The sequence below is a fragment of the Lontra canadensis genome, unplaced genomic scaffold, assembly GCF_010015895.1.
Source record: "Lontra canadensis isolate GAN:19392208 unplaced genomic scaffold, GSC_riverotter_1.0 scaffold110, whole genome shotgun sequence".
In the NCBI taxonomy this organism is placed as follows: Eukaryota; Metazoa; Chordata; class Mammalia; order Carnivora; family Mustelidae; genus Lontra; species Lontra canadensis.
In genome coordinates, this window is record NW_022631104.1 from 2,105,230 (window position 1) to 2,122,038 (window position 16,809).

At 59.0% G+C, this 16,809-nt stretch overlaps 3 protein-coding genes across 3 annotated transcripts; 1 reads left to right on the forward strand and 2 right to left on the reverse strand.

The window, feature by feature from the left end:
- Positions 1-525: 525 nt before the first annotated feature.
- Positions 526-6,168, reverse strand: CTDNEP1 (CTD nuclear envelope phosphatase 1). The gene is made up of 8 exons (XM_032840013.1): positions 5,715-6,168; positions 3,054-3,120; positions 2,848-2,966; positions 2,560-2,631; positions 2,064-2,180; positions 1,772-1,883; positions 1,276-1,360; positions 526-970 (listed from the first exon to the last, which is right to left on the reverse strand). Exons 1-8 carry the CDS (start codon positions 5,814-5,816, stop codon positions 910-912), a joined length of 735 nt encoding a protein of 244 aa, XP_032695904.1. The 5' UTR covers positions 5,817-6,168; the 3' UTR covers positions 526-909.
- A 637-nt stretch (positions 6,169-6,805) lies between these two features.
- On the forward strand, positions 6,806-12,891 carry ELP5 (elongator acetyltransferase complex subunit 5). Its single transcript, XM_032840012.1, is given in 9 exon segments — positions 6,806-7,044; positions 7,047-7,097; positions 7,254-7,314; positions 7,404-7,484; positions 9,248-9,462; positions 10,768-10,949; positions 11,638-11,733; positions 11,829-11,929; positions 12,532-12,891. Coding segments are annotated over 9 exon segments (1,041 nt in total). The 5' UTR covers positions 6,806-6,905; the 3' UTR covers positions 12,647-12,891.
- A 337-nt stretch (positions 12,892-13,228) lies between these two features.
- Positions 13,229-15,210, reverse strand: CLDN7 (claudin 7). Its single transcript, XM_032839980.1, has 4 exons — positions 14,724-15,210; positions 13,816-13,980; positions 13,645-13,729; positions 13,229-13,548 (listed from the first exon to the last, which is right to left on the reverse strand). The coding sequence occupies exons 1-4, from the start codon at positions 14,944-14,946 to the stop codon at positions 13,386-13,388; spliced, it is 636 nt and encodes a 211-aa protein (XP_032695871.1). The 5' UTR covers positions 14,947-15,210; the 3' UTR covers positions 13,229-13,385.
- Positions 15,211-16,809: the final 1,599 nt, after the last annotated feature.

The following is a 16,809-nucleotide window of genomic DNA, read 5'->3' on the forward strand; positions in this document are numbered from 1 at the left end:
TGGTCCAACTTTCTCCTCCCTTCGTACCGCTGTGTCCTACTGCCCCGCCCCTCAAGTTCCCTCGGGACTGACAGCTGTCCTTTCACTCCCCAGCAGGACACCCATCCTGTGGCCAAGTCCCTTCCCGCCAAACGGTCTGAGGTCAAGGTTCCCTGCTCCTTCCCCCAAAGCCAACAGCACCTCTCCCCGAACCTCGTCCCTGCGGCAGTCTTTCTCCAACCCCCCCCCCGGCCCCGCCCCGCCAGGGGACAGGGTGGATGTGAACAAAGGCTCCTCCCCTCATTTCCCAACCCGGATAGAAGGACCTAGGGCAGCTTTGGTTTCCAAAGTTATAATGCATGGTTTAAAAGAGAGGAAAGAAAAAAAGAGAGAAATAGAGAGAAAGCTGGTTACAGGTCTGAGGGAATCTAGGAAGAAGGGAAAATAGAGGGAAAAGGTGGGGGGGGGACACGTTGGGGGAAAATCCAGTGGCCCAAAAATCCCAGTTTCCCACCCACAGCCCAGCCCTTGGAGTGAAGAATTAGATCAGTTTTGTACAAGAGTTTTTAAAAAATCAAATCACAACAAAGCTGGCTTGGCTTTTCTTTGAGCCTCGCGGTTACCGAATATCTGTCATTCTGGCCAGTCCTGTCTCTCCACCAGACATCGGCTCTCCTAGGCCTCCGTTTATGTCCCAGTCTGGGGTTTCCAGGGAGTGCGAACGCGAAGTTAGAGTGAGGCTGCTTCAGAGTCTGGCCCACGTGTCCATCCAGACTCCATGCGGAGTGCAGGGCTCCCAGGGCAGAGAGGGGCGGGAATGGCAGACCCTGCCCACACAGTCCTCACCACTGGACAGGGCAGCAGACGGCATCCCGAGGGCTCACCCTCCCTTCCCCCCCCACCCCGACTCAGGTGGAGGGGGAGCAGCTGTCACCAGAGCCTGTGTTGGTGAAGGTTTCGGCTCAGCACAGAACGAACATCCGCGGTGAACCTGGGACGACAATAACTTGAGTTGGCGGCGCCCTCAGAGTGGATACCCTCACAACACTGGTGTCAGGCGGCCTCATGGGAGATGGGGGGCCGGAAATGATCACCATTCTCACATGAAACTGAGGTCCGGTGTGCCCAAAAACCCACTGGCTAAAAACGATGAGCTTTACTGTAAGGAGTCCTGGGTTCAAATGCTAAGTTCTTAAGGGAAAAGAGGTAAATGAGTCAAACAGGACACATTTTTATTCCCTCTTGGGACTCCCCCACCTCCTTTCATCAGAGATCTAAGTGTCTGACTTCCCTTACCTGAGCGCATCCAGCATCGGAAGCAAGTTGAGAAGGGCGGTGTCGCTGGGGTCACTGAACCACGATTTGATGGGGATGGCGTTGTCTAGGGCGGGTCAGATGGATGCGCGTGAGAATAAACAAAGATCAAGAGACGGGCTGATTTTTCTAGCTGGGGTGGGGATCGTTCCCTTAAAACATGTTCCTCTCCTGACCCACCCAAACCCAGCAACTTAAGTAAAACCTTCCTCATTCAGCCTCCAAAAGGAAAATCAAGTTTTAATCACTGTATCTCATGGGAGCATGAGGCTTCTAGACCACTGTGTCAGGGAAGCAAATGTGGGGGGGAGCAGCCCGATCTATGAAACGGACGTGTGGGGGAGGGGCACCATCTCAGGAGCAAGGGAAACACCTCGCATCCTGACCCACAGTAAACCAGGAATCCCAGCTCCAGGCTTTCCGAATCCCTCCTCAGAACCACTTCCCAGTCTGCCAGACCCGCCTCCTTGTCCTATACCTGGGTGGCTCCTGTAAGCCCCTGGGGAGTTATCCAGGATCACGATGCTGGAGAGGTCGCTGTGGACCACAGAGAGGTCCTTGATGTAGCTGCCCAGTTCCAAAGTGCAGTGCTGGAAGGTAGGGCGAGCTGGGCATCAAGGGGAGACCCGTCTCCCCCATGACCATGGCCCGGTCCCCACGACGCCCGGGGTGGCTAACTCCCACCAAGGGGGTGATGCCACACGCCTCCCCTGGCCCCCCCAGAGGGTCCCACTCCAGGACAGAGCCCTGAGTGCGGGGCCACGCCTTACCTGTCTGTAGTATCTGCGCTTGAGAATGCTCCTGCTGTTGTCTAGTTTGTCGGCCACCGCAGAGCCATAGATCTCCATGCTGGCCGTGAACACCACCAGCTCGTACCACTGACTCACCTGAAATTGAGCAGGGGAGAGGGAGGTGTTGGTTCTAGACACTCGGTTCTCTTTCACTAGGAGTCCAGCCTAGTCCCGCGGGCCTCTCTAAATTCTGAATGCCCCCACGCTCCGAGTCTTGGGCACCACATGCCGTTAAGACACAAAGCTGCATGAACAGACGATCAGGCAGCCATGGAAGGACAGAATTACATCCGCACAGCACGCGAACCCAAGCTCCCGGAAGCCATCCAAGCTCTCACTGTCCCACAACCTCCCCTCTCCAAAACCGCCTGTACCCCTTTCTCCTCGGCCCCTACTTCCTGTGAGCCATCTGATTCCCCAGAACCCTAAAACCATTCCTTCCTTACAGAGTTCCCCTTAGTTTCTGCGAACTCACCACTTCTAAGAAAAAGTCCACGTGGGGCCTCTTATGTACAAAAAACCGGACGGGATGTTTGTCTATGACTACCTGTGGAGCAACAGGGAAGGGCGGGGGTGTCCTGAGCACCAGAGCACAGGCTGAAAGGACACTCGCACCCTCCCACTGCCCACTCCCCTCCTTCAGGGTGCCACTGGTGCCGGAGGACGGGCGCAGGGACCAGATGCTCTGGGACTGGGAAAGGAAGTCCGGGTCGGAGTGGAGCAACAGACAGGACCATCCCATCGCTTCCCATCCCGCACACACCTTAAGGATGAAGTCAGGAGGCGTTCCAGGCCGGACGGTGGGCCTCAGCACCCCATCGTGATGGGAGTGGATAAGCGTCTCATCCAGATCCAGCACCAGGATCTTCCTCTTGACCTGACCTGAACCACAACGCGAGGGGTCAACCTCCAGCCCACACCTTGAACCCAACCGCACCTTCCAGGGGTCTTCCCAGGCAGCATACTCACCTAGCCGATTCCGGGACACAGGAGATAAGGGGAGGATATCATATCGAACAGTCTGATACTGAATTACCTAAAAATAGCGAAGGAGGGGATGGAACCCTCGTCAAGGAGATCATGCCAAGGAACACTTGCTGTGTGCTGGGCATCGTGCAAGTCAATGAGGGCTATTTCACTGAACCCTCCAAACCCTCGTAGGAGTAACATAAGACAAACAACATCATCATCCCTGTTTAAACACGGAAAAGCCCAAGGCTTAGCCGGGACCACGTATCTTATTTGGTCGTCTGTCCCCCCCGCCCCTTGTTAGAGTGGAAACTCGGCGAGAGCATGCGTGTCGTCTCCATCACGCCTGTCCTCCGAGAACTCTTGTCACAGGACGGCCAGTTGGTATCAGGGTCAATGTGGTGGTGGTACGAGGATGGCACCCATGCCGTCGGACCCCAGCCCCCACTCTCTTGGCTAGGACACTGTCGTGCTGTGCCACAACAGAGCAATGCATGGCCCTTCGCACGTCCACCCCAAGGTTCCTTTGTCACGACTCCCATCACCTCCCTTTGGGACCCGAGAGCGGCAGATTCCTTCGTGGGCAGAGAGGAAGAGTCAGGGGAGGAGGTCCTTGGGTACCTAAGGGGAAGGCAGGATGAGGGAATCCAGGGGTTGTCAGGTCAGCTAAGTTCCCCTGGCTGGGGGCCACCAGGCCTATTTTAACCAGCCACCTGTCCGTTTCTGTCTCTACCAGTCAAGTCACAAGTGGCACAGGACCTCAGGCCTCTGACCTGCCTCCTTATTCCGGAACCCAGGGCAGGGCACACAGCACTGCAAAGCCCCATCTGCCAGCATGACGGATGGGGTGTTGGGAAGGCCAGGGTGAAGTAAGGGCCGTGAGGGAGGTGAGAAAGGGACAAGGACGTCACCACCTCAACCTTCCAGCTTCTCCAGGCCTCCCCTAGAGGCTCCTATTTCTAGCACCCAGATCTCCCTCACCCAAGCCTGGCCATCCCTTCCTCTGCTCTCCTCTGCTCAGCACAGACAGATGCTCTGCTGTCCATCCCCAGGCCCCAGCCTCAACTAAACGAGGCAACCCCTTTGCAAACCACAGGGCCCTCTCCCCCTAATGCCAAGGCATCTGCCCTTTTCTCCCTGGGCCGGGATGAGGGCCGGGATGGGGGCCGCGATGGGGGCCGCGACAGCTCGGGTGTCCTGCCCTGCTATCTCGGGTTGCACATGCTGGGCATGAAGGGAATGCTCTGAGCATCTGCCAGAAAGGGTGTGGGGGTGGGGGGAGACACCAGATTGGAAAGGAAGACAAAAGGCTGAGGGGTCGGCGCTGCCCAGAGGAGACCAATTTTGCAAGTAACTAGCACCTGGATGAGCACCCAGAACAGAAATTTGGTGGGAAGGGGGTGGGCTCGGAGCAAGGCCAGGCAGAGAGCACAGCAGTTAACGTAAGAAGAAAACCCCAGGAGCTAGCCCCATACACATCGCAGCATTTCCGACCCCAAGTTCTTCTTGGCTGTTAAGGGGTTTCAAGGAAACAGCCCTGCCTACAACTATGACCACCCAGAAACAATCCTCACCCTCAGTCAGGAAGTGGTAGAGGAGACACCGAATTCAAGGCCAGGCCCACTCCCCCAAGTCAGTAAGTCAACCGCCACTGCCACTGCCACCTCCACGGCCACCACCCAGGGCTCTCTGGAAATTGTCCGGCGGAAGCAGGCCCTAGCTGCTTTTATTCTGCCAAGTTTTATCGAGGGATGCCAAAGAGGACAGAGCAGAGAACTTCTGCACCGCGGCGTACTGAACCCTCCCCAGACTCCTTTCAGAGGACTCTCCCCAGTGGCGAGGAGAACACAGGAGCACATTCACTACATGATAGTGGGCTCTGGCTGGAGCTTTGACCTTGGGGAAAAGCTCAGGGGGAGGGAACCCAGAGATACTGGGGTACTTCACTGCCCACAGTGTCCCTCACCATGCTGGGGTCTCCTGGGGAGGCAAGCGTGCCCTCCGGTGCACGTCCACCACTGACAGGCACCCGTCTTCCCAGAGAGACACCCGAACTTTCACGGGCTCCCTTCCCTCCAGCCCGATGTGAAAGCATCTCTCTTGGTCCCAGGGTCTTGACAAAACCGGATACCCACACGAGTTTCCAGGGCCTTTCTGGAGGAGTCCCCTTAATGCGACCCGCAGCGGTTTCTCCTCACACCCCAGGCTTCCCCCGAGTTCCCCTCCTCTTTGGTCACACACGCTTTCCCACCCACCCCTACCCTTGACACATAACCTGGGCTCTTCCCTGGTAGGAGACCTAACGCACGGAGGGTCTTCCACAAGCCCACGTCGGCAGGGTTGGTGCCATCAAACAGGTGTTCCCTCCTTTCGGTTTCTCTAACAACTCCGGTTTCCTAAACGGCGCCCCACCCACCACCCTGGCCCCCAAAAGTTGCCAAACCCTGTCCCCGACAAGCACTCCCATCTCCGTTCTACTACAAGGGTCTCCCCCCTCCCCCTTCCGCCCCAGGCCCAGCGAAGGGTGCCCCAGGTCTCTAACGGGAAGAGCCACCCCGGGGACTCCGTTCCGAAGCCCAAACAGAGGCCCGACACTTTGCGAAAACCCGTGAGCACCGCTGACAGAGCTTCCCACCACCACCAGCGCCCACCGCAGCTCACCGTGCGGATCTGCCTCCGCAAAAGGTAAATGAAGAAGCTCCAGAGCTTGGCGGCGAAGGCCACGAACGTGCGCAGCCCCAGCAGACACTGCGTCCGCATCATTCCGATGACCCCGGCACCGCCGGCCCCGGGGCCCCCGCGGCCCAGCTCCGCCAGCCCCCCGGGGGCAGCCCCCCGCCGCCGGGAGGGGGAACGGGGGCCCCGAGTGGCAGGAAAGGCTGCAGAGAGGGGCGCGAGGCGGGCGGCTCAGAAAGCCACCCCCGGCGAGGGGAAAGCCCAGCGGAACCGGGAGCTGGGGGACAGGCGTGGGCAGCCCGCGGGGGCCCACATGGGCGGGGAGTGGCACCGACGGCTTCGCGGAGGTTGCGGGCCCAGACGGGTCAGGCTAGGACGGGGTCCTCCGAGACCGGGAGGGAAGGGGATGGAGAATTGGGGGAGGGGGCAGTGGGGGGAGGGGGCCGGGGAGAAGGGAGGGAGGGAGAAGGGAGGGGGAGGGGAAGGGGGAAGCGGAGGGTGGCCCGCTGCGCAGGCGCGCTAGGGGGCTGCCCGCGGGAAAGGGCGGGCGGGGGCCGCGGCGCGCGGAGGGCCGCGGCGGCGGAGAACGGGCCGCTGAGCGAAGGAGCGGGGAAGGAGGGGGAGGGGGAGCCGGAGGGCGCGGACGGCTAGGCTGGAGCGGCCTCCCCCTCCCCGAAGTTGGGGGTGCCTTAGCCGCTGGGGAGCGGGGCTGCAGCCTCTGCAGCTGGATTTCCCACTCTGACAGGCGCCATTTTACCGCCCTACGGGCTCCCTCCTCCTTTCTTCCCCCCCTCCTCTTCCCCTCTGACACTGCTTCCGGTGGTGACGTGTATTCGCTTCACCCGGACTAAAGTTCCCCCTCCTCGGTCTAAGGGGGCGGGTGAGGAAAAAGGAGTGAGCTCCGCGCGAGGCCGCAGTATCGCGCAAGCGCGGAAGGCGGGGGCGGGGCGGGGCGGGGCCTGGGAACGAACAGGCCCCGCCTTGAGCGGCGTGGGCGGAGCGGAATGACGTTCCTCGCGGCCGAGGTGGGGCGGTCGGACGGGCTCGTGCGGCCTCCTTCCCCGCCCACCGGCAACTGCCCCAACAGCTCTTCCGGCCCTAGTCGTGCAAAAAAATGTGAAGTGTCTGTGCTCCGGGACTCGGGAGGGGCCCCTCCGCGTGAGGGGACCCGCCGGGATGTTGAACATAATCGCCTCATTCCAGACGAGGCCGGGTGTCGGTGGTGGGAGGATTCATGGTGTCCCGCCCCTTTGCCCTGAGGGGGCGGGTCAGCGGGCGGTGACGCCATCAGAGGGCGCCGGAGAAGGGACCGGCGCGGATTGGAGATGGAGTCGGTGCTGGCTCTGGCCGGGCTGGTGCTGCTGCGGGGTGAGGGCCAGAGGCGCAGGGGCTTCCGAGCCGGGCTCCCGGGGCGAAAACGGAGAGGAAGAGCCATGTGTCCCAGGCGAGGGGTGGCCTCCAGGGGCTCGTGAGGACGGAAACCTCCGCTTTCTCACGCTGTTTATCGTCCCCCGCTCTCCCCAGACTCCGTGGAGTGGGAGGGGCGCAGTCTCTTGAAGGCGCTGATCAAGAAGTCTGCACTGTGGTGAGTGTCGCCCAGCTTGTCCCCGGGGTCCCCGGGGCAGAGGGGGAGGCCCGGGCCCGACTCGGTGACACGCTCCATCTCTGCCTCAGTGGGGAGCGGGTCCACATCCTGGGCTGCGAAGTGAGCGAGGACGAGTTCCGTGAAGGTTTTGACGCCAGTGTCAACAGCCGGTACGTTTGGAGCGGGCGCATTCCGTGTGGGGGTCTCCTAGGGAGTCCGCGGGCAGCAGCAAGCGCAGAACCCGGTGTGTACTGGCGGCCGCTCAGATGCGCGTTGAGTGAACGGATGTGGGTCTTTCCGGAGGCGCAGATTCGTAAGGGACGAGCAGTGTGAGTATCTGAAGAATCCAGAGCATAGACCGGAGAAGTGGAGAGGAATAGAGCGCGATAAGAGGCCGATAAGGCACCCCTGACTTTGCGTCAGGGGATAAGAGTAAATACATTCTGGGGCACCTGGCTGGCTCAGTGGGCAGAGCCTGCTACTCCGGACCTCAGGGTTGTGAGTTCCGGCGCCACGTTGCGTGTAGAGGCTGCTTACAAGTAAAATCTTTAAAGAGTAATAATAATAATAAATAAGCATTCTGCCTTTTTGTCACTCACAATCTCATGGTACTTTATCCAGACGTGGATTCCAGAGTTGTGCCAGCCCTAACTGCAAGCTCCTGAGCAATTTGTCCTGGAGGCAGAGGGACGAGCCTGTGCACACTTGGGCACGTGGGTGAAAGTGTGCTGTTTGTGGGAGGTGGGAGAGCTGCTTGTGTCGAGACAGATAAAAAGGCACCTCATAGCACAAGGTCTTACAGAGCGGGAAGGGGGGTTTAGACGTTATCCTAAAAGTGACGAGAGTCATTTCGGAATTTGGGAGGAGAGTGATAACAGCCGGTGTGGAGAAGCATCCCGAGTGGAGAAGGAGGTTAGAAAGAGGCAGCCTGGAGACAGACCCGGGAGGGCAGGCTGCTGGCAGTTTTCCAGGTACACTCAGGCGCATGTGCGCTGAGCTCTGGTTATGAAACGGGTGCTGCAGTAGGTGCAGGGAATGAGACAGGAGTGGTGCCCGCCCTAATAAATCCCAGGGAGTGGTGTTAGGAGGTGACAGGGGTCTGCTGCTTAAGATAGTAGCAGTAAGGATAGAGAGTTTAGGACAAACGTGAAAGGATTCTAGCAGGTAGAATTTCCAGGACTTACAGACTGCTGTGGGGGAAGAGGTCAGGAGGCTCCTGAACCCAGCTGGTTCAGGTGGTTGAAAAGACTCCTCCCTGGTCTGGATAGCTCAGTGGGATCATGCCTGTCTGTTCGGCGCTAAGTTTGTATCAGAGGTTGTGACGGGTTATGTTAAGGCATTGATAAGAGAAGCAAAATATAGAAAGGAGGGGTCCGGAACAAGTTTGGCCACCATGAATCCTGCCCCGGGACTTCGAAGCCATGCCACGCTCCCTTGCCTGCACTTGCCGTTACTGTTTTATTGGCAGGTGGTGCCACGCAACTTAGTTCTCGACCTTCTCGAAGCTGTTCTGCTACCAGGAACCACAGGTCCTGTTTTCTTTTCTCTGTTCCTCCAGGGAACGACACTTAGGAAATATTTGATGATGACGATAGCTGACATTTACCGAGTATTTGCTGTGTGTCAAGCGTTATTCTAAAGATCAAGCAGTTAGTATCCCTATTACCCAGTTGAAGAAACCAGGCCTTAGCTTAAGTAATTTATGAGTCAGGTGACCTTGGGTCCGTAGTAAAGCCAAGCTTGGAGCTCAGGGCTTTTTGACACCAAAGTCTGTGCTTTCAAACGCTATGTTGTATTTTTTGGTATCCTTTTCACTGATATTTAGGATATTAAGTCAGAAAAGTAGAGCCCCAAAGATCACAGGGTGAAGTTCAAGATTGAGGGGAGGGGGGCAGTGTTAAGTGTTACGTTGAGTCCTGTTTTCCCTTTGCAGGCTGATTTACCATGACCTCTTCAGAGACCCTCTCAACTGGTCTGGGGAGGCCCTTCCGGGGGGACCCCTGGGAGCCTTGCAAGCCATGTGCAAGAGGACGGATCCTGGTCCTGTCACCATCGCTCTTGATTCCCTGAGCTGGCTGCTATTGCACCTTCCCTGTCCCGCACTCTGCCAGGCCCTCTGTGCCCTCAGCCAGCAGCACTCCCGCCCTGGTGAGACTCCTTCATTCTTCTTATATACCTTCCCCTGCCAAGGAGCAAGCCCCTTTCCAGCCTAAGAAAAAACATGTTAGAGATCTCTGGTTGGGCCTTATAACATCAATTTGTTGTCTGTCTTCCGTCCCGACTTTACCATGATGCCACTTACCAATCACTTTACTATTTCTTTTCCAAGTTCTTTCTTACCTGTTTCATTCATTCGCGCAACAGATAAGAATTACGCAACATGGCGGGTACAGTTCTAGATGATGGAAAGGTAAGGACTAGCTATAGTCAGATTTTTGTTCAAAGTCCCGTAGAGGATACAGACAGGTAAATAAGCAATTATGATAGTCTGATAACAGCCGTGATGATAAAGGAACAGGCACAGCGTGCCTTCGGGAAAGAGCTGCCTGGAAGAGCAGGCCAACTGGGGCAGACCAGGGGCCCTGGGAGTAGCCCTGAAGTAGACTGTGGATTCTCCAGTGGGTTCTCTGGAGTCAGATGCCCAGCCTTGTGTTAAGGTGTCTAATCTCCCTGGGTTTCAGTTCACTCTAGAAGCAGGAGGAAGAGGGAGGGTGCGTGCTCAGTGAGCTAAAGCCTCTGCCTTCAGCTCAGGTCATGTTCTCAGGGTCCTGGGGTCGAGCCCCACATTGGGCTCTGCTCAGCGGGGAGCCTGCTTCCCCCTCTCTTTGTCTCTGCCTGCCTCTCTGCTCACTTGTGGTCTCTGTCAAATAAATAAAATCTTAAAAATATTTAAAAAAAAAGGCAGGAGGGAGGGTGAACAGGTAGTTTTAGGGTAAACCATTAGTCAGTGTGGGTAGGTCAGGTGCACAGATGTCAAGTAATAGCAGTTTCATGTGGTTCAGCCTAAAAATGCTGGCCTCCGTAGGGACTGAAATGTGACAATATATGGCGCAGTGCCTAACACTTTGTCAGTGTGCCCAGACAGGGAGAAAGGGAAGGAACCAAAGGCGTTGACTGGGATCACAGCGTAAAGTTCCCAGACCTGCAAGGAGTTCAGTGTGTAAGAGACTGAAGCTGGGCGGTAGGCAGAGAGCAGGTAAGGAAGGGGCTGACTCCATCCCGAGGAGCTCCCGAGCAAGGAGCTCCCAAGGACTGAAGTCCGAGTGAGCCGTGTTCAGATTCGCAGTAACAAGGTGAGGGCAGTAGTCTCCAGGGCTGCGAGACCAGCCAAGGGAGGTCAGCCCCGGCAGAGCCGTATGGGATGGCGCCTCCTCTCCCATGCATTTTCATCCTACGCCTCCGTCCCAGATGTTCCCTCCTGCCCTTCACACCCCTCCTTCCTTGTCCCTCCAGGTGGCAGCTCCCCAGTAGAGCCTGTGCGAGTGCTCGGCCTGCTACACGAAGAGCTCCATGGCCCAGGCCCGCTGGGAGCCCTGAGCAGCCTGGCCCAGGCTGAAGTGACCCTGGGTGGGACCGTGGGCCAGGCTTCGGCCCACATCCTCTCTCGGAGGCCCCAACAGCGCCCAGCCCGTCAGGTCAGGAGAACCCTAGGGAAACACAGGAGGTCAGGGTCACACAGAAGGGGAGAGAGCTGATGTGAGGGGCACTTCCCGGTGTGTCGTCGTTTCCCTCATTGAATCTTCATGGCTGGCCCGTGAGGTGGTTTTATTCTCCCCATTGAGTGGCTTGGGGAAGGTTCCCCACAGTTCCAGAGAGGACGTGGTAGAGCCAGGATTTGAACTCAAAGATGGCCTGACTCTGATCCCATGAGCTTAACCAGGGAGAACTGTCACCTTCCAAGAAATGGCAAAGGACAGGGAGCGGCTGGGTGGCTCAGTGGGTTAAAGCCTCTGCCTTCGGCTCAGGTCATGATCCCAGGGTTCTGGGATCGAGCCCCGCATCATTGGGCTCTCTGCTCAGCAGGGAGCCTGCTTCCTTCTCTCTCTCTCTGCCTGCCTGTTTGTCTACTTGTGATCTCCATCTGTCAAATAAATTAAAAAATCTAAAAAAAAAAAAAAAATGGCGAAGGACAAAAGCCTGGGAGTGGTCTCTGGGGGAGAAGGCATGAGTTCCGATGGGAGAGGTCTGAAGGAGGGCTGAGGAGGCACCAGCAGGAGCTGCGGGCCCCTCGTTACACAGATGCTGTTCCGTCTGAGTTCCTTTCCCTGCTTTGCTCCGTAAGATGGAAAACACCTTTCTGTTCCTACTCTGTCTTCTCCGCAGACCCAGTGGTTCTCCATCCTGCCTGACTTCAGCCTGGACCTCCAGGGAGGACCCCCGCTAGAGTCCCAGCCCCACCCAGAGCCTCACACACCCCCGGTATCTAAGGGTGCTGGGGCCAGAACGAGGGAATGCGGGGGTGGGGTCGGGGATTCCAGCCACGAGCAGAGCGGAAGCATCCTCTGTACCTCCAGGTGGACCCCACAGCTCACGTGACTTTCAACCTGCACTTGTCCGAGAGCGAGCGAGCAGCCAAAGACAGCCTGACGTTGCCCTTCCAGTTCAGCTCTGAAAAGTAAGGCTAGGGGCTGTGCACCCTGTTCTTGGGTAGAGCCTGGCCTGGGATGGGACGGGAGGGCCGGCAGGTTATCGGTTAACCTCCCAGACTTTATAGGGGCTGAAGTCCACCTCCCGAGAGGAGTCTGGGGAGTGGTTCTCTATCCACTCTTCCTCCCAACCAGGCAAGAGAGCCTTTGTGTGTCTCTTCTCTCCAGGAGAGGCTTGGGTCTCTGACCAGCCCAGACCAGACCCTGGGGAAGTTTCCAGGCAACAGTGTTGGGAGGACAGGAAGCTGGATGGGTGTGGTGGGCAGGTTAATAACGGCCTCACTCTGCGAGTGTTCTCTGCCTGCTGTGTGGGTGGGTGAAGCAAGCGGCCAGGATCCTTGCCCTCAAGCTCTGAGAACGGGAGGCGTCTTTAGGAAAGCGGTCCAAGAATGTCTGTCCCAGTCCAGGTGGCGCTCCGGCACCAACCGAACAGGGAGGTCAGAGAAGGAGACTTGGACCAGGGAGCTATGGAGGGACAAAGAAGAGGGGTCTGTCACCAGGAAGGGAGTGTGTAGACATGAACCCCAACCCCTCCCTCACCAGCCCCCATTCTCCCCTTCTCCTTCCTCAGACAGCAGGCTCTGCTGCGCCCTGGGCCCAGGCAGGCCACCGGCCGCATCTTCTATGAGCCAGATGCATACGACGACCTGGACCAGGAAGACCCAGATGATGATCTAGATGTCTGACTGGCCTGGAACTGGGAGGAGGAGAAAGACCTTGGACCCATAACCATCCTCCCATTGTTTGCGTTGGCCTTGCCCTGTCCCTGTCCCCACCTTTGTTCCCTGGGTCGCAGAGGCCCTGCCCTGTGACCAGTGAGTCAGAGAGTAGCGTCCCCTCAAGACAAAAGGTGGGAAAGGGGCAGTCAGGGAAGGTGAAGAGAATGGGAACCCCTCCCCTCCCTGCCTAATAAAGTATTTTTCTATTGAAAGGAACTTGGGTAGTCACTTAAGCAAGACTGAGGAACAGAAAAGCTGAGGGAAAGCAAGCACCTGAGTCTTTCAGGGTTAATAGTGTTGGGGCCCGAATGACAAGGAATGGTGGCACAGGGAGAGCTGTGCATACCACTGGTGTTCAATATGGGGTCTATTTCAAGCCAAAGCAGGTACATTTAAAGGTTCCAGGTTCCCTGCAAGGATTTGGGCTGGAAGAAAGCAGAGGCCCTGAAGCAGAAAAAAAGAAGCCTACTTTCCAAAACATACTTTTTTATTACTGTACAAAAAGCACATCCAACACCCCCTCCCTTTGTCTCCCTCCCCCCTCCCCTTACCCCCACCCTGAGGGAACTGTATGTACACAGTGCGCGGGGCTGGGGTGATGAGGCTTCAGCTCCGCACCCTGCCCGTGAGCTGAGATCTGCCCCAGGTTATTTCTGGTACCTGGGCATACCAGAGGCTGCCCAGCTGGGGCAGGGGTGGTCCCAGCTCACACGTACTCCTTGGCAGAGTTAGGCTTAGGGTAGGAGCGGGGAGCACGGTACCCAGTTTTGCCCTCACTCCCAGGACAGGAGCAGGAGAGGAGGGCACCTCCCAGGATGACCAGAGCAGACCCTGCCCAGCCAATGAAGATAGCAGGACCAAACTCGTACCTACGGAGAGAGGGGGCTGGGGTCAGAAAGCCCACCTTTCCTGACTGGGGACCCCAGGCCTGGCATCCCCTTAGGAGGCAGGGCTCCCAAACTTACTTAAGATTCATGGGAACCAGTGGGTTATAAAAGTCGGTGACAATCTGGTGGCCGTACCAGGAACATGCTACCAGGGCAGCAAGACCTGGAGAGAGGATGGTTCAGATGTTTTAGCAGACCCCAAACCAGCGCCTTGCACACCCTTGGTCCCGGGTGCAGGGCCGAGCTCACCTGCCACGATGAAAATGATCCCTCCGGTCGTGGCTATCCGGGCTTTCTTCACTTTGTCGTCTCCCCCACAGTTGGTGCACTTCATGCCCATGGTGGCCACGAACATGGCCAGGAAGCCCAGCACCAGGGATACCACCATCAGGGCTCGGGTGGCCTGCAGGGCCGCTGCGGGGAAGGGGGAAGGAGGCCCTCATTGCTGGACGTGCGGGCGGCTGCGGCCTTCGAATCCCCGCGGGCGCCCGAGCCCGGGACCGAGCAGGTGGGTCCCGCCCCTCGCGGCTCCACGGCCTTCCCGCCCCGCCCCGCCCTCTCTCGGCCCTGGGACGCGCCCGGGGCGCAAGGGTTTCGATGAAACTGCCGGGGGTTGAGGGGAGGGGGGAGGGGGCCAGCGAAGGCCCGCGGAGGCAGCGAGCGGAGCACACCCGCGGCCGAACGGTCCGGCCCGCGGCCCAGCGCTGACCCCGCTATCGTGGCCACCGGGTTTGTGGCTTCGGCTAATCGGCCGATAAGATTACAGGCCGCAGGCGGCGGCCCACGTCTGTCCGACCCAGCGCACGGCTCCCCGGTCGACCCCGCGCCCTCCGCCGCGCGCCGCCTTTTGTCCGGGAGAAAAGGGCGGGAGACGGAGGCCGCCACCTGCGCGGGCCGGCGCGGGAGGAGAGAGCTGGAGGGGGTTGGGCCGCCGGCCTCCGGCGGCGGCCTCTGGGAAGGGAGGGGGCCCGGCCGGCGGGGGCGCAGGCGGACGTGCAGCCGCTGGAACCCGGGCCCGCGGCCGCTTCCGCTTCTTCCTACCCGCCCGCTCCCCGGCACCCCCGGGCGTCGGGCGGTGGGGCCTGGCGCCCCTTCCCGCTCCCGGCCCCGCGCCCACGGTTCCGGGGGTGTCCGCCCCGTCCGCCCCGCGGCCTTACCGGACAGGGCGAGCACCGAGTCGTACGATTTGCAGCTCATGAGGCCGGTGCTCTGCGTGATGCACTCCATCCACAGCCCCTTGTACATGGCCTGGGCCGTGATGATATTGTCGCCCGCGTACGAGCTCATCTGCCACTGCGGGATGGCGGTGCACGCCACCAGGGCCACCCAGCCCAGCAGGGCCATGGCGAAGCCCAGCAGCTGCAGGCCCGAATTGGCCATCTCTGCCCTCAGAAAGACGGGGCGGGCGACCCTGCGGTTAGAACAGACAAAGCCTGGGGGGTCGGCCCCACAAAAAGACCACTTGCAGTGGAGTCTCGAGTCACCCAAAGAGAAGGGTTTGGGTCCGGTGATTCCAAATCTTTTTGTCACCCGAAGAAAACACAAACCGATCTTCTTCCGGCGGGCGAGGGTCTTCAACCTCAAGGAACAGGTTCCGCCCGAGGACTGGTGGTTGAAAAAGCGATCGGCGAGGGCCAGGCGGTCCCCCCCGCGGCGGTCGCGTAGACCCTACCCAAACAAAAGGCGGAGGGGCAGTATGCGCGCGATCCCGGGGGCCGGAGGTCCCCAAAGTACCCTGCGCTGTCGGCCTGAGGCTACCGTGAGAGAGAGAAGTCGCTCAGCCGAGAGCGGGCAGGTGCGGGCGGACAGGTGCGGCGCACCTGAGTATTTGTAGGGCGTCAGGGGCGCGCCCCCGCAGGCACCGGGAGCGCGGGGCGGGCCGGACCGCAGGGGCGGCCGAGAGTGACCTGACGTCACCGAAGGGACACTCACCTGAGCCGGAAGTCCTGGCCCCCACCCCTCCAGGCGCAGGTGAAGAGGAAGAAACCTGAGCGCCAGGGTCACGCCCCTTCTCTTGCAGGGCTGGGACTGCCGGTCGGGGGGAGGTGGAGGCTTCTCCGGAGTTCCGAGCTCGGAGTCAGCCCCTCGGGACTGGACTTCCCTTGGGCACCAAGACGCCTCCTCACCTCTCCTCAGCAGGTGCGCCTGGGATACTGCGGAGCTGGCGGGATGCCCCGGGACCCTGGTCTCCGCCTCCCCACTCCCCCCACCGGCAGGGACTCTTGGTTTCTACTCAGGGCGCTCTTTGTCCCGCCCTACTTTCGCCCCCACCCTCTGCTCTTTTTTTTTTTTTTTTTTTTTTTCTTTTTTCCTTCCCTCTCTCTAGTTGGCTACCCTAACCGTCCCCAGCTTCGGGAACCCTGGTCCGAACCCTCAGAACTCCAGAGCATGGAGCTTCAGCTGCCTCCCTGGAGTCTCTATTCCCAGAGCCACCACCCTGCTGCCCCTGTCCCTTCCCCTCCAACTGACTCCTGACTTCCTGGCACCGTGCCCCAGCACCCCATCTTGGCTCTCCATTCCATTCCCTATCCCTGACATAATGCAATGCCCGGGCCCCTTGTGCTCCACCTCCCGCCATCACTATCCGCATCCCCCAGCCTCCTTCCTAGTAAAGCGACAAAAACAGAGGCCAGAAGTCAGCAGAGGGTGGGGAGCGGGGTAAGGCCTCGGTCAGATGCTTGGCCACACCTGCCATTCCCCTCCCTTGGAATCTTTCCAGACCTGTCCTCCACTTTCTCAATTCCCTGTCCTTCTACCCATACACACGTTTCCCTTTCCTTCCTTCTGAGCCTGGACCTGACTCTGCACACTGTCCTCCCTAACGTCCAGCTCCCCCGTGGCCTTGGCCTCAGCCTTCAGACTCCCACGTGGTCTTCGGGCTTCTGCTCGCTCTCCCCAGACTTGTCCCGGCCTCCCTGTGGGCATTTCTTCCAAGCGTCTCCATTCACTCACCCTCCCTCTGAGTCTGCCTTTCAGTCCCTTCTCTGCCCGGGAGCCCAGCGACGCCACATCCCTGTCCCCTCGCCCGGAGCCCTCCTGACCCACCTCTCCTTCACTCTCTGACTCACACCTTCCCATCTTCTTCTTCCTTTCTCTCTCCTTTTGTCCTCAGCTCTCTCCCATTTCCCGTTTTTCTTCCCCCTCTGAACCATTTCTCGATAAGGCTCTCCTTTTCTGCAGTAAAAATATTAAAGGGACACGGCACTACGCGAATTACCCTGCTCTTCTAATGCGGACTTTAAT